This window comes from Musa acuminata, chromosome BXJ1-6 (assembly GCF_036884655.1).
Source record: "Musa acuminata AAA Group cultivar baxijiao chromosome BXJ1-6, Cavendish_Baxijiao_AAA, whole genome shotgun sequence".
NCBI classification, from domain to species: domain Eukaryota; kingdom Viridiplantae; phylum Streptophyta; class Magnoliopsida; order Zingiberales; family Musaceae; genus Musa; species Musa acuminata.
In genome coordinates this window covers 12,779,848-12,793,670 of record NC_088332.1, presented here as the reverse complement: position 1 = coordinate 12,793,670, position 13,823 = coordinate 12,779,848, and the positions used below count along the sequence as shown (strand labels likewise).

Sequence of the window (13,823 nt, the reverse complement as noted above, 5' to 3'; positions counted from 1 at the left end):
ATGTTTGATATGATGTTGGATCCAAGGTTCGCAATATCGTACCGTACCGGTATTTCGACTTGGGCTCGGTACCGGTACTGTACGGTATACCGAGCGGTACACCCAGGTGTGCCGAGTACTGTAGCACTGCTACTGTGCTACTGTGCACTCGGACCGGTAACAGGCGGTCCGCGTACCGACAATCTATCGGACCAGTATGTACCGCTCATACCGGGCGGTACAGTTCGGTACTACAAACCCTGGTTGGATCAACACAGAAATGTCTTCTATCCTTGTTTTTAGTTATCATTGATGATGCATATTAATAAAGTACGATGAGTGCATAATATCTCAATAAAAGAAAACATGTAATAGCTTGATAAGTCAACCAAAAAAATTAGGCTTTACAATCAATGTATGTATGCAAATAAAACTGTCCCATAAACATATTAGGTTGAGATTCACTTACCAAAACAATGCAGCTGCCGCCAATGCAAAACAATAGAGAACAAAAAACCTTCTGTATGGTTACACCAGCTAGCATGAACAAAGTAAGACGTGGGTCTCATTATGGGTCACAGTTGGACTTCTCTTGGCCCAACACAAGTTTGGCCCAGTCTTTAGATTTATATGGTGTATCGTGTTGTATGTGGGTGGATGGTTATATATTTATAATGATATCATGATTAACAAGAAATATTATTATGATCTGGGTTTAAGCTCTATCAAGTCTCACAAATTTTGGTGGTAAAGATTGCACTTTAGTTGCTTAGGTTTTTATTCCATATTTCTTTTTGATCATTTATAGCAAATCTTCTTACATTTGTCATTCAGACTCATCCTAACTGGCTCATCTCATTTAATTACTAGATTTTCATTGCTTGGAGCATGATTATACAAAAAGAGGAAAAGTTGTTCTTTCAGGTCAGAGCAACAGATTGGTTATAATATCCAACAATGAATTAATGAGATGTTATTGGAAATGAAAATTTGGAGTGTTTTTAAGAAATTATATCTGAAATTTATGCAATGTTGCCAAATTGTATATTCAGGTTGCAAAAATAGCTAGACGTGCCTAAAAAATTTCTTTTCTAGCAAGTTTAGGTGATGGTAACTGCGAAAATGTATGCCATGTCGTGATGAGCAATATTAGACCTGCAAATTAGAACAAGATACATGGTTCTTATAGGCAATAAGCATATGATCATGTCTGTTGCAGTGTGCCAGTGACAACTGAGCACCTTGTTCTTGCTTAGGATGGAATGGTTGAATTCTTCAATGCTGGTAACTGGGTTAGGCATGCTACAAGTATCCCTCTCCATGACGAAAAAATTCAGCGACATTATCATCGTCTTCAGGAGAACAATTATAGCAGATTCACCGCATGATGGTTGTTGCAACCAGACCTGTGAGACCAATTTGTTTATTTCACTTTGGTCTTTCATATCTCCTGTGCATATCAATTTCAGCTGGTTGAGTTGCCCACTAAGTGAGCCTGAGTGGAGTTATCACTAATTAGAATTCCAGTCTTGGGAGAGGATAAACTGCACCGGAACCACTAAGTTGGCTACCCAGACTTTTTCCCTCGCACTAGTGGTTATTCAGTCTTATTGGACCCTCCAGTAGTGTGTGTGTAGGGATATCAGCCTGGGACTTGCTGTGTGTGCTGTGCAATAGATCTTGTGCATCTTTTATAAGCATTACGTTATCAGAGGCAACAATTCAGTGTTGTTCATCCTGGGAATGTGCTGATGGATTTTGACCCCCACCTTGTAAATATTACAGTATGCTCATATCTTCTTTTTGCCGCCTTTCTTAGATGTCAGCTGAAAGTCCATGCTGTGTGCCAACTTTTACCTGAGCTTTGTTTTGGATGATGAGTTCTCCTTCAGTGAATTCTGACTGACGTATCATCTTATGAATTCTACCAGTTCACTACTTGGTTGATGAAGATAAAGAAGAGAGGCCTCTCCAGATTTATATGCAGGTACTGATCACCAAGAACAGAGAGTTCAGGATTCATGTCCCAGCCGGCTGCTATTCCTTCCACATCATGTGTATGTATGATCCCCAGGTAAACCACTGCAATCTTTTCCAAAAGGAGCCGCAAATTGTTATTTCTTTTGATGATAGACTACTATGTAGCAAACAAATAGAACCCAGAAATGTGTCATGACCAACTGCCCAGTGAAAGTGATGTACTAAATCTCCCACGCGAGGGAAAACCGTGCAGATACCTCCAACCTCATGAATACGAGATCTCTCACCCACCCACCCACCCACATGAACACAGCTTGTTCATAGGTCTAGAAAAGCAGATGGGAAAGCAACGATACCTTTTCATTTAGTCAACTCACGAGCTCTTTTATATATATCATGTTGTTATTTTCCTAACCGGAAGTGCAGTCCCATAAAAGAGTCTAAATTGTTCCAAGATCAAATTATAGAAGTCGATGGTAAGGATCCAAATATTAATGATCCAATCGATATATTATCCGATGTATCGATTAAATAGGTATGTGTAGTTTTCCTGTATGTGTGTGTGTGTGAAACGAAGTTTCGCGGCAGTTGCTTGAGGCCTCGATGAAATTGTGGCATCCACGACCTCCACATGACACCAAGCAAGACCTCTGATTCAAGGAAGACGAATCCTTTTCATCAAGGTCGACAAACAGCTGCAGTCATCTTTGATCTATCATTCATGTCAGCATCATGAGGATAAGAAGATGACAAAGAGTAGTCTCACGTCATTTTTGATCAATCAATTAGTTTGTGTTACCAAGGAGAACTATTCAACCAAAGAAAGTTCAGAGCTTACGACAACTGCTTCTTCTTCCTTCTATGTCGGCATTGTCTCGCTCTGCAACTCCACGTTGCCAAAACAATTCATTTCCTATTACCCCATTTTCATCACGTTTTTTTTTTTTTTGCCTGCTGCGTCCCTTTCAGCACCACCACCAAGACTACAATACGAGCACAACTCCTCCTCCTCCTCCTCCTCCTCTCTCTCTCTCTCTCTCTCTATACGGTCTTCCTTCATCCATACATATATATATATACACACACGCACATAGTTCATCTTCCGTACATATATGCTCATGAAATAGCGATGCAGAGCTCTCTTCAAGCAAATAGACACGCTTGCTTTGTGGTCGAGCAGTGACCCAAGAATCAAAGGATTAATCCAGCAAGTATAATCTCCTTCCATGCACCTTGATGACACGTTTGTGCTCGAGTTGGAGGAGTTGATCGAATATATTTGAGCCGAGAACTTCGTCCATGGATTGCCTGCGAGACTGGCCAGAGCCGGTTGTCCGGGTCCAGTCGTTGTCCGACAGCGGCGCCACCACCATCCCTGACCGCTACGTAAAGCCGCAGTCGGAGCGCGCCTCGGTCGATCCCGGAGACATGGTCGGGATACCGGTCGTCGACCTCGCCATGCTAACGGACGACGTCGCCAACTGCGAGGCCACCGTGACGGCCATAGCGGACGCCTGCCGCCAGTGGGGCTTCTTCCAAGCGATCAACCACGGAGTGAGCCCGGGCCTGATGAGGGGGGCCAGAGAGGTCTGGAGGGGTTTCTTTCATCTGCCCATGGACGAGAAGCAGCGCTACGCGAACTCGCCCAAGACTTACGAGGGCTACGGGAGCCGCCTCGGGATCGAGAGGGGCGCCATTTTGGACTGGGGCGACTACTTCTTCCTCCACTTCCTCCCCTTGTGCCTGATGGATCACGACAAGTGGCCCGCTCTTCCGCCCGCCTTGAGGTACCACATCACTGCTCTGCCATCAAGCTCCGATCTCCTACGGCTGGCTTGTCTTCGCTGCCGTCGGCTGGAATCCAATCTTAACGTGCATGCATGTGCGCACAGGGAGACGAGTGACGAGTACGGCGCGGCGTTGACGAAGCTGTGCCGGAGGCTACTGAGAGCGCTGTCAATTGGCCTGGGACTGGACGCCGCCTGCTTGCCGGTGGCATTCGACGACGAAGGTGTCTGCATGAGGGTCAACTTCTACCCCAGGTGCCCGCAGCCGGAGCTCACGCTCGGGCTCTCGGCGCACTCCGACCCCGGCGGCATGACCGTCCTCCTCGTCGACGATCACGTCACCGGCCTTCAGGTCCGGAAGAACGATTCCTGGATCACGGTGCAGCCAATCCCCGATGCCTTCATTGTGAACGTCGGCGATCAGATTCAGGTGACCGCTTCCTAGTGCTCTTCCTCCACTTCGTCCGTATGCAATAAATACTGAACGCATCGGAAAGGCGTGAAAATAATGTTTTCTTTCCTCCTTGTTCTACTGCTAATTTTGTCATTACCGGTATCGTCGAGCTTCCTCACATCGGAGCTCAACATGTTCTTATCCTCGTTCATTAAGGCCTCGTCTCTTGTCTTATGCGTGACTAAGTAGACAGCACCTAATAGGATCTCATGTTTTATAGTGCATTTCCATTTCATCAGTTGCCGTCATGGTTGGAAAACCATCGAGTGCTTCCTGCTCAGGATAAGCTCGGTGATGGATGGATAGGCATCTCTGCATGCGGCTCAGAATGGTTTGAGCTGCGCAGTTACTTTCCTAAGACTAATGGTTTTTATATAAGAAGGTGCGGGGGGGGGGGGAGGGGGGGGATCCTTTCAAAGGCACGTGTTCTCGTCTGCCCGCGCTGATCTTCTTCTAGTCCATAAACAATAAGATTTTGGTGTCTGTTCTTCTTCCACTTCCACCCCTGTGAGTGACATATCTATGCATGCAGCTGACATCTATTTGTTTGTCAGCTTAATAATAATGATACTTTTGACGGGTAGAAAGATGCATGCGCGCCGGGTTTCATTGGTGGTGATGAATGGGTTGGGTTGCAGGTGCTGAGCAACGCGGCATACAAGAGCGTGGAGCACCGGGTGATGGTGAATGCGGCGGCGGAGCGGCTCTCCATGGCCTTCTTCTACAACCCTAAGAGCGACGTGCCGATAGGGCCGATACGGGAGCTCGTCACCTGCGATCGCCCCGCGTTGTACCGACCCATGACCTTCGACGAGTACCGCCTCTTCATCCGGAAGAAGGGCCCCCGTGGCAAGTCGCAGGTCGATTCCCTCGTGGCAGCATGACGACCCCTCTCCCTCTCTCTCTCTCTCTCTTTCTTGTGCCTTGTATGTATCCATCATCTTTCATTGTCTCCCCCCACAGAAGAAAAGTGTAGGCTCTCTCGATCGTTCTTTGCTTCCTGAAGCAGAATGATGGAGGGCGTTCGACGGCTTGATAGCCGCCGCAACTCGCTTGTAAACAGAAGATTGGAAACGCAACCAAAAGATGACAAGGAGATTATTCTACAAATATGATTTCCTTATTGTCTCTTCGTGGTGATTGTTCCTTCAATATTATTCTTTGAGGCCAAGTTGGGCGATAATGGCAGAGTGAGGTCTGAGTCTTCACATGCAATAATCACATGCGTGTACCAAATTCACTTACCTATGATTCGAAAATTGAAAATTCAACCGATAATTTTCTTATATCCAAAACATTAGTCTGACGGATATCTTCTATCCAAAAAAATAAGAGCATGTAAATGACCAAAATCATAAATGACTCTTCTATGATAAGTTTATTATATCTGAAAAACATAGGAGCATGTGTATATGTAAGACCATAGAATTATCAGTGCGATGGGATCAAAACAATGCATTAAAAATACAAAACAGAAGCATGTACATGATCAAAATCATAAATGTTCACCATGAAGATGACCTTGAGGTAAAGTTGAGCTAGTTTCAGATTTAACTAAGAACGATCATCAAAATTTGTTCAAATGATTGTTGATAGCTGTCATGATTGTGTTGGAAAAATAATTCATGTGCCATATAAGATAGGGAACTCCTGAAAGATTGAAGTTTGACTAATATCATATCACGATCATGATCAGTCTATATAAAATGTATAATAAGACCCAAAGGGGGGCAGACACTAACGAGTGACACCAATGAGTGTCCAAGTATCAAGAATGATACTTTATAATAATAATAATAATAATAATAATAATAAAGCCAACACAGCTATTTTTCCAAAAGATATCATTGAACCAATCTTATAGTCATATCATTCACATGATCACAAGCCACTCACTTCATGCAATTGTAAAAGAAGCACCATTATTTATCTATCACGCTCCAGAAGAAAAGAAATGTTTCGGCGCCACCCGGTTCAAAGGGGCCACAGATTTCTCGACACCTTAAACCACTTTGTGATTCTTTTTCACATTCTTATCCATTTTCTATAGCTCTATGCATCGTTTTCACACTCTAAAAACTAAAGTGAGTGTATTTTCACTGAACCATTGATCTAAAAACTTAAATGGATCTCTTATCCCATTAGGACAGATCATGACAAAAGAACTTTATTGTCCAGTTATGAACAAGTCATAAAGTTCTTGCACATGCCAAAGATAATTTGCATCTTCTGAGACTAAATCTGTTCAAAGTCAAAATAAGAAGGTTTCAGACACTATTGTTTTTGTGATTTCTAAAACGTGAGCTTATAAATACTCCACAAGTGCCTGTGTGGAAACATAGCAAAGAAAGTTTGGAAAAAGATAGCATGTGTAAACAAGTTGGTTAGTGGACACATCCAAGCATGTGCCATTATAAGACTAGAAAATGTGCAGTGAGGTCATGTGATGATGATGTGTTCCTTTAAAGCCCAGTGCAGTTTTGCCTGTCATTTAATTTTCTTTGTCATTATGGGTATCAACATGATGTGGTGTTTTTATCTTGTACTACAGCTTTTTTAATCAAGGAAACACAAAAGTATTAAAGCTACTCATGAGTCATGCAACATCACCTTTGCCACGTACCATCTTCTTGATGCAGTGACTAGTCATAAACCCTCGTTTGTAGGATCAGCATCAGACTTCATTTCTCTTTGCAGCAATGGAGGATGGGCTTCACAGACACCTCAACCTGAGAAGACAAATGACCAAAACAGCCTCAAAAATAGAGAAGATTAAGCTCATGTAAAACATTCTTCCACTCCAACCAGTGTGATCAACGCTAGCTGGAGTTATGCTGGTCATCGACGCATGTGCCTTCGAATTGTTATGATGACTGAGTGAATGATGGAGAACTTTGAACCTTGCCTAACATCACAGAGAGGTTACATTTAGGATGCAATAAGCAAAAAAGATACATTCAACATATGTATGAAGCTACAATGGGAGAAACAATGTAATGTTGGAAAATAACCTTGCATGGACAATAAATATAGTACACTAATTTTATTGTTGAATAATGATGTTCTAGAATTTTTTTTTACTTGATTAATTTTATGGTTCGGAGGCAAAGCTTTTCTCTTTAAACATATTTGAGCATTCAAATAAGCAAATTCGATAGAACCAGACACTTCTGACAGGTGACATGATGAAAAGTTAATCTAGTCTATTAGTTGCTGCATTATTATGAGATGAAGTGCAAGTCAAGTGTTCACACCTGATGCTGAAATCTATGAAAGATTATTAAAAGAATAGAAAACGATTTACCAAGAAAAAAAAAAAGCATGTGTGGTAGTGCATATTTAGTCATGAAGATCTGAGAATGACATAATTTATAGACTTAGAAACCTATTCAAATGAAGTGAATGTTCCTTTGGAAGTCACTACTAGGCAAATCCCATCTTAAATTTGATGTGACCCTCACAATTTTAGTAAAAAATGCACATAAATTTAAGAAATATATGAGGTTAATAAATAATCGATCCAAGCAACCTTTTTGTACATGACTCAGATAATCTGATTCTTCTTGTTCCAGGAAACATATATAACTTGGTCTTACACAACGAATGTGTAAACATCTTATTGCATGTCTGAATAAAAATGTAATACTATTGCCATCTAATCCATATATGAAGAATAGCAAGCGGAATGTGTTATCTAATGTGCATGTAATTGCTATGCGAATAAAACCTGCTGATAAATGTTGGTGTCAAGTTAACATTCTTTAAGAGATATCATCTAATGCTAATATGCATAATATCCTTAAAGAAGAAATTTCCAAGGGGAATATCCAGAGATCACCTGTTCTTGCTATGCTATTGAATCTGACCACAATATAACTGCATGCAATCAAAATTTTGAAATATCATGAGATCAATTTGTACTTACATTACTGAATCTGATTATGAAATAACTGGTTTCTAACAAAATGAAGAAGTAGAGGAATTCACCTGTCTATTTTAGCCACGCTGCAATGTGGTATTTAAATTCTTCCTTGATTAACAAACTTGATAGATGCAGCTCCAGCATTCAGCTCAATTAGCAACAACACAACTCCCCTAAAACAATTATGTTGAAGAAAGTCATTATAAACAAAGAAATCCTTAGTTCAGTTACAGCTAAATGAACAACAAAAGACCATTAGATTGAAATCCTTATGGAATTGTTATCTACTATGTAGACTACCAGATCAAGATGGACTATTTTACAAACAACAAGCGAAGTAACAACATGGAAAAAGGCAACAATCAAGATGCAACATATCACATAACATGATGTTTCCTTTCTGTTCAACAAATTTGTTCAATTTGTTTGTATATTTTCCTGGCATCACAGAAAAACTTTGTGAGCCTCAACATCCCCCATCGCTTTTCTCCATTTCAGTCTTCTCCACTGAACCTCTTTCTGTTTCCAAAACCAGAAATTAAGAGAAACAGAAAACAATGAAAAAATCCCCTTTTTTTTAATATTTGAAGATAACTTGATGCTAAATAACACTGATACCACAGCTTGCATATACTAGCACACCATTTGGGTCAACAATCTAGACTGGAGTCTTCTAAGCAAAAACATGCTCATTTGTAGTCCAATAGAATCACAAAGGACAAAGATATAACTCAATTGACACACACGCAGAGATAGACCAAACATCTTTACAATCAGCAAATTAACTTGACCTACGTCATTAAGCAAACTAGAAAAGAGTCTCGTAAAGTTACTTCGAAAAAACAAAAAAAAGAAAATTACAGTCCATCTTAAATTCTTGATCTTCCAAAAACCACGATGTGGGGCATTAAGTAATATACATTCAGTGTCATAAAGGTATATGCCGACCAATCAGGAAGGAGCCAACAGTTGCTTGATGCCAGCCTTCTGTTCAGGTGTAAGTCTAGTGGGAAACTTAATTTGAAATCTAATCCTTAAGTTACCCTTCTTAGGTGCTTCCCTTGTGATTGGCATCCCTTCTCCCTGAACAACTTCCTCATGGGTGGGGCTGATTATCGAATTGATAGGAATAGTAAGATTCCGACCATCTAGAGTTGTGAGCTGTACAGTATAACCTGTGAGGGCTTCAACAAGAGAGATTTTTTGGCTGACGAACAAATCATTTCCATCTCTCTTAAAGACACCATGTGGCCTTTCATCAATGATAAAGATCAGATCTGAAGGAATCAAGTTTCGGTGTTCATTGCCCTTCTCTGGGAATGTGATTTTTGTGCCCTTCTTCCAACCAGGCCTGATATTGATCGTCAATATTTCCTCTATAGTAGTTGGTTTCCTACAAAATATACAAAAACAAATGGGTCAACTAATGAATCACAAGTGAGAAGACAAGAAAATTTTATGTTAAAGAGGCATGGGAAAAAATTAAGCAGAATCAAATTAAAATAAATCAGTAATACTGCCTGCATGTATTTGTGTACTTTTCTTAAATTTAGCTCATTGATGCTGAATGATCAAGCAGAAAGAAAAGAACATCCACAATAAAATAATCATTTAGAATTGATTTCAGCTATGCAATTGCTCTTTAGTATGATTTCTTTCTCTGACAACAAAGAGAAGTAAGTAAACTAGAAGAAACTTCAGTTGCCGATATGATCATACAGCATCATGCAATTAAAACTACACCCTCAATTTATCCAAATTGGAAAAGTTTGGTATTCACTATCATGCTATATATACATAATGCAGGATATTGAAACAATGTAATGAATAATGAACCAGCTCTCAGCTGATATCCAACAGAATCATCTTGTATATGGCATGATTTTTCATGTATGCAAGAAGCTGCTATGTAACTGCAGTTGTATCAAAAAAAAAAAGAAGCAGTTTTGTATACTGAAATTTTGCATACTGGTTATATTTAGCACTGATTTTAACTAAGTAAAAGATTTTAACTAGGATATTAAGTAAGCTGAATTCTGATTGTCTGAAGAACAGAATTAAGAACAATGTCCAACAGGCTGACACTGTCAGTGGAACTTAAAGAACTTCTTGCACAAACAAATTTCGCTTATTGAGATGTTCATGAAAATTTATATTTCATATTTGGTGTGCCACACAGGAAGGAAACAAGTGCTAGAAAGTATTGCCAGCAAAGTTCCATTGAAGGATTGTTCAGATGCAAATTTGGGCTGCACTTAGCTCAACTCCTTGCAGCCGAACTGTCACAGACTTAGCTGGAATTGCCTAAGTCATGCGGCACCCTTGCGGTAAAGTCACAAACTTAGCTGAAGTTGCCTAATTCGTGAAGCACCCTTGAGCCAATTCCTCGGACTTAGCTGGGATTGCCTAAGTCATAAGGCGCCCTCGCGACATATGCATCCGCAAAAGTTTAACCTAGTTGCAACCTCGTACAGGTCCCGAAGGACATGTAAAATAGAAAGTTGATTAGATTGAAAACGAGCGATGGACAAATCCCGACGTCTCGCGAAAATGAAAGCTTTACAAGCAATTCAACAAGCACCTCGAGTGCAAGAGAGAAAAGAAAGGAAGGAAAAAACAAGGACTTTAGAATGTGGAACGAACAGTTGGAATTCCATAAACAATTGCTCACCGAGTGCCGGACGCAAAGGCAAGTTCCCGTCAAGTTAATGTGCGAACTTGTGAAGATTGTTTAACGCTCGACAATATACCGAAGCCCCATCCAGCCCTGTGTCACCCGGGGGGTTCTAGGGTGCTAAGATGGCTAACATTTTGCATGCAACTGCGGCGTGCAAAAAACAAGCCGTGACACACAAAAACGAAGCCATTTTGGTGCAGTTCGGCCCGGCGCGATGAGCGGTCATATTGCAATGCTGCGAACTGTCATTGCTTACATTTTCCAAACAAAAACACACAAAACCAAGGCAAAACATGCTGTCATGCCACTATACAAGCATGCAAAAGCGACAAACGGATCGTTGAACGAAGTTATTGCGAGTGCGCGACAACCGTTCGTGACAGAACGACCTATTTTTCGTCTGTATTCATATGCATGTTTTCAACAGCATAGTGTAGGCACATGGAGTGAAATGTGGATGGGTTATGCACCAAAGAAGAAGACCAAACCCAACAATATTAGTCGGCATTATTCTTTTATTACAATATCAATCCTATAGTTCACTGAAATCGATATCAGATCACGATTTAAATCCTTCAATCCAACAAACAATAACAAGTATGATCAAAGAAAAACAGTTGCATCAAATCCAAGTTGTGTAACCAGGTCAATTAGTGAGGGGATCCAAACCCTCATTAAGGGAGAAGTTTGCTTAAGACATGACAATATGATCTAAGTTATATTTCACTCATTCATGTTTAACTGACACATTAGACCTAACAAGATAAAGAAGAAAACTGAAAGCGGAAAGTTTAACAAGTGAATTTAAATTGCATAACCACAAGTATGCCACCAAATACAGAAAAAAGGAGAAAAATTAGGCAATTAAAAGGAAAAAAAATATTGGGCCTCTTCTAGACAAAAGCAGACACCATCAACGTTAAAGCTAGTGCATATCACATGATCTTCATCTTTTTTCAAGTGGAAGAAACTGAATAAAGAGAGAGAGAAAGAAGCCGTGTGCATATCCTTGCCAGTTATAGAATTAGTTTTATACTCATATCCAACCAATTCCAATCTTATGTCTTATAAGCAATACCAACTCTGACTATCAAAAGACCTAACATGTGATCTGGAATTTAATAACAAAGGACTCATTGGAAAAATACAGGAAGAACAAAGGAGACAAAAAGAGAACCACACATGAACACAAAAGTTTACATGGTTGCCAATAGGGCTACAGCCATGCATGAAGCTGATGAATAAAGTTCAACTAAGATGGAAAATGAGTACAAACATGATGTGGACAAGAGCCACCCAAGTTACAAAAGCCTATTTCAGAAACCATAAATACTAAACAATGAAAGAAAATATGTCACATCCCTACCTGTCAACACACATGAGTTGTCCAAACAAGACAAGAAAATTAGATTGATCTGCCCTGAGGGAACATAAGATTATGGTGACCTTATGCAGCTCATTTTATCATTAGGTTGTATGTAAATTAAAGTGCAAGTCATTGCAACATATATTATTAGATTATTTATGTAGCTACATCATAACAGATTACTGATTTTGAGGCCATGTGGCATGATGAGAATCTTCTTTGCTGAATTAACAGGTATAACTTTTTAAGTCAAAGTTCATGTCAATATTCCTCTTTATGAGCTACACAATCTGAGTCAAAAATCTGATACTATCATGCGGTGATTTATGCAGAAAAGCCCCAAACAGATAAAATATACAAAAACACTGGTCATACTTACAGTTTGAATTTAAATCTATATTCACCAAACTGAATATGAACATCCATCTCGGTTTAGGCAATATCACCATAGGCAGGTGGGAATAGTGTTAACGGATAAGAGAGCATATGATATTCCAATGGTTCTAAGAATTTCCAATTTAACTAGTATAGTTGCATAAGATCCCAAATAAACAGAATCATGCAAAAGCAAAAGCATGCAAGTCCAAATCTGAGCCCTAGACATGGCAAGCTTGTAAATAAGAGGGGTCTTTTAGAAAGAAAACAATAATAATTTGCTGTCATGTTTTATTGGAGCACACTAAACTCAAAGGTCAAGATTTCTAGTCAAGAATTCAAACAACTAACCCACTAGCGTCAATAACATCCCTCGAGATCTTCATCTTCTTGGTGGCCCCCTTGTACAGATCCTCGAGGCAGCAAACCAAAACCCTCTCTATCGCGGGCGCCTTCCTCAGAGCACTCGCAGAGGCTTCTCCGCTGCGCCCGCTCCCAAATGCAGCAAAGACATCTGCAAACTTGGTGCCGCTGCTGCCTCCGCCAAACGGGCTAGAGCCGCCGAAGAACTCGGAGAAGATCTCGTCAGCGCTCCTGGGGTTAAACCTGAACTTGGTGCCGGCAGCACCGCCAAAGAACTCGGAGGGCCCAGCGCCGGGAGGCGGGACTTGGCCCTTGAGCCCTTCCTCCCCGTACTGGTCGTAAATTGCCCTCTTCTGAGGATCGCTCAGCACCTAAAGAAAGATTTGGGAAGCACGATCGCGCCTTTAGGGTTTTGGGGTTTGCAAAGCGGAAAATAAACGGAAAGGCGTAAGGGCGGGGGTGAGAACCAAGAATCACACATACATCATAGGCTTCAGAGATCTGCTTGAACTTGGCTTCGGCGTCTTTCTTGTTGTCGGGGTTCTTGTCGGGGTGCCATCGCATGGCGAGCTTGCGGTAGGCCTTCTTGAGGTCGTCGTCGGAGGCATTGCGGTCGACTCCCAGCGTCTTGTAGTAGTCCAATCCCATCGGTCGCGCTCTTCGGTCTCCTCTCGCCCTTGCAATCTCTTGAAGGGCAAGAAAGGAAGAGAGCTGCCTTCGTAGAGTGCGTGTTAGTCGCTGCTTGCTGCTTCACTTGGGATTCTTTTTATGCTGCGTCCTTCTCCTCGTCTTCTCTCTCTCTCTCTCGGGGTTCGTCGAGCAATCTTAGACGCGGGGTGGATGCTGCTAGCGGGAGTCAAATCGGGTCAATGGATCCTATTCGAGTCTTGTCAATTTAGACTTTCGTCAACGATTAAAGC

At 41.1% G+C, this 13,823-nt stretch overlaps 2 protein-coding genes across 2 annotated transcripts; one reads left to right on the top strand and one right to left on the bottom strand.

Annotated features, from left to right (window-relative positions):
- Positions 1 to 3,002: 3,002 nt before the first annotated feature.
- On the top strand, positions 3,003 to 5,340 carry LOC103987915 (jasmonate-induced oxygenase 1). Its single transcript, XM_009406381.3, has 3 exons — positions 3,003 to 3,746; positions 3,852 to 4,176; positions 4,839 to 5,340. Exons 1-3 carry the CDS (start codon positions 3,259 to 3,261, stop codon positions 5,082 to 5,084), a joined length of 1,059 nt encoding a protein of 352 aa, XP_009404656.2. The 5' UTR covers positions 3,003 to 3,258; the 3' UTR covers positions 5,085 to 5,340.
- A 3,546-nt stretch (positions 5,341 to 8,886) lies between these two features.
- LOC135676354 (uncharacterized) lies at positions 8,887 to 13,752 on the bottom strand. Its single transcript, XM_065187443.1, has 3 exons — positions 13,387 to 13,752; positions 12,892 to 13,274; positions 8,887 to 9,515 (listed from the first exon to the last, which is right to left on the bottom strand). Exons 1-3 carry the CDS (start codon positions 13,549 to 13,551, stop codon positions 9,074 to 9,076), a joined length of 990 nt encoding a protein of 329 aa, XP_065043515.1. The 5' UTR covers positions 13,552 to 13,752; the 3' UTR covers positions 8,887 to 9,073.
- Positions 13,753 to 13,823: the final 71 nt, after the last annotated feature.

Coding starts and splice junctions, on each gene's coding strand:
- LOC103987915 (XM_009406381.3), top strand. CDS start 3,259: ATGGATTGCCTGCGAGACTGGCCAGAGCCGGTTGTCCGGGTCCAGTCG. Junction 3,747..3,851: donor GCTCTTCCGCCCGCCTTGAG/GTACCACATCAC, acceptor ATGTGCGCACAG/GGAGACGAGTGACGAGTACG. Junction 4,177..4,838: donor ACGTCGGCGATCAGATTCAG/GTGACCGCTTCC, acceptor GTTGGGTTGCAG/GTGCTGAGCAACGCGGCATA.
- LOC135676354 (XM_065187443.1), bottom strand. CDS start 13,551: ATGGGATTGGACTACTACAAGACGCTGGGAGTCGACCGCAATGCCTCC. Junction 13,275..13,386: donor AGATCTCTGAAGCCTATGAT/GTATGTGTGATT, acceptor ATCTTTCTTTAG/GTGCTGAGCGATCCTCAGAA. Junction 9,516..12,891: donor GATGTTATTGACGCTAGTGG/GTTAGTTGTTTG, acceptor TATATTTTGTAG/GAAACCAACTACTATAGAGG.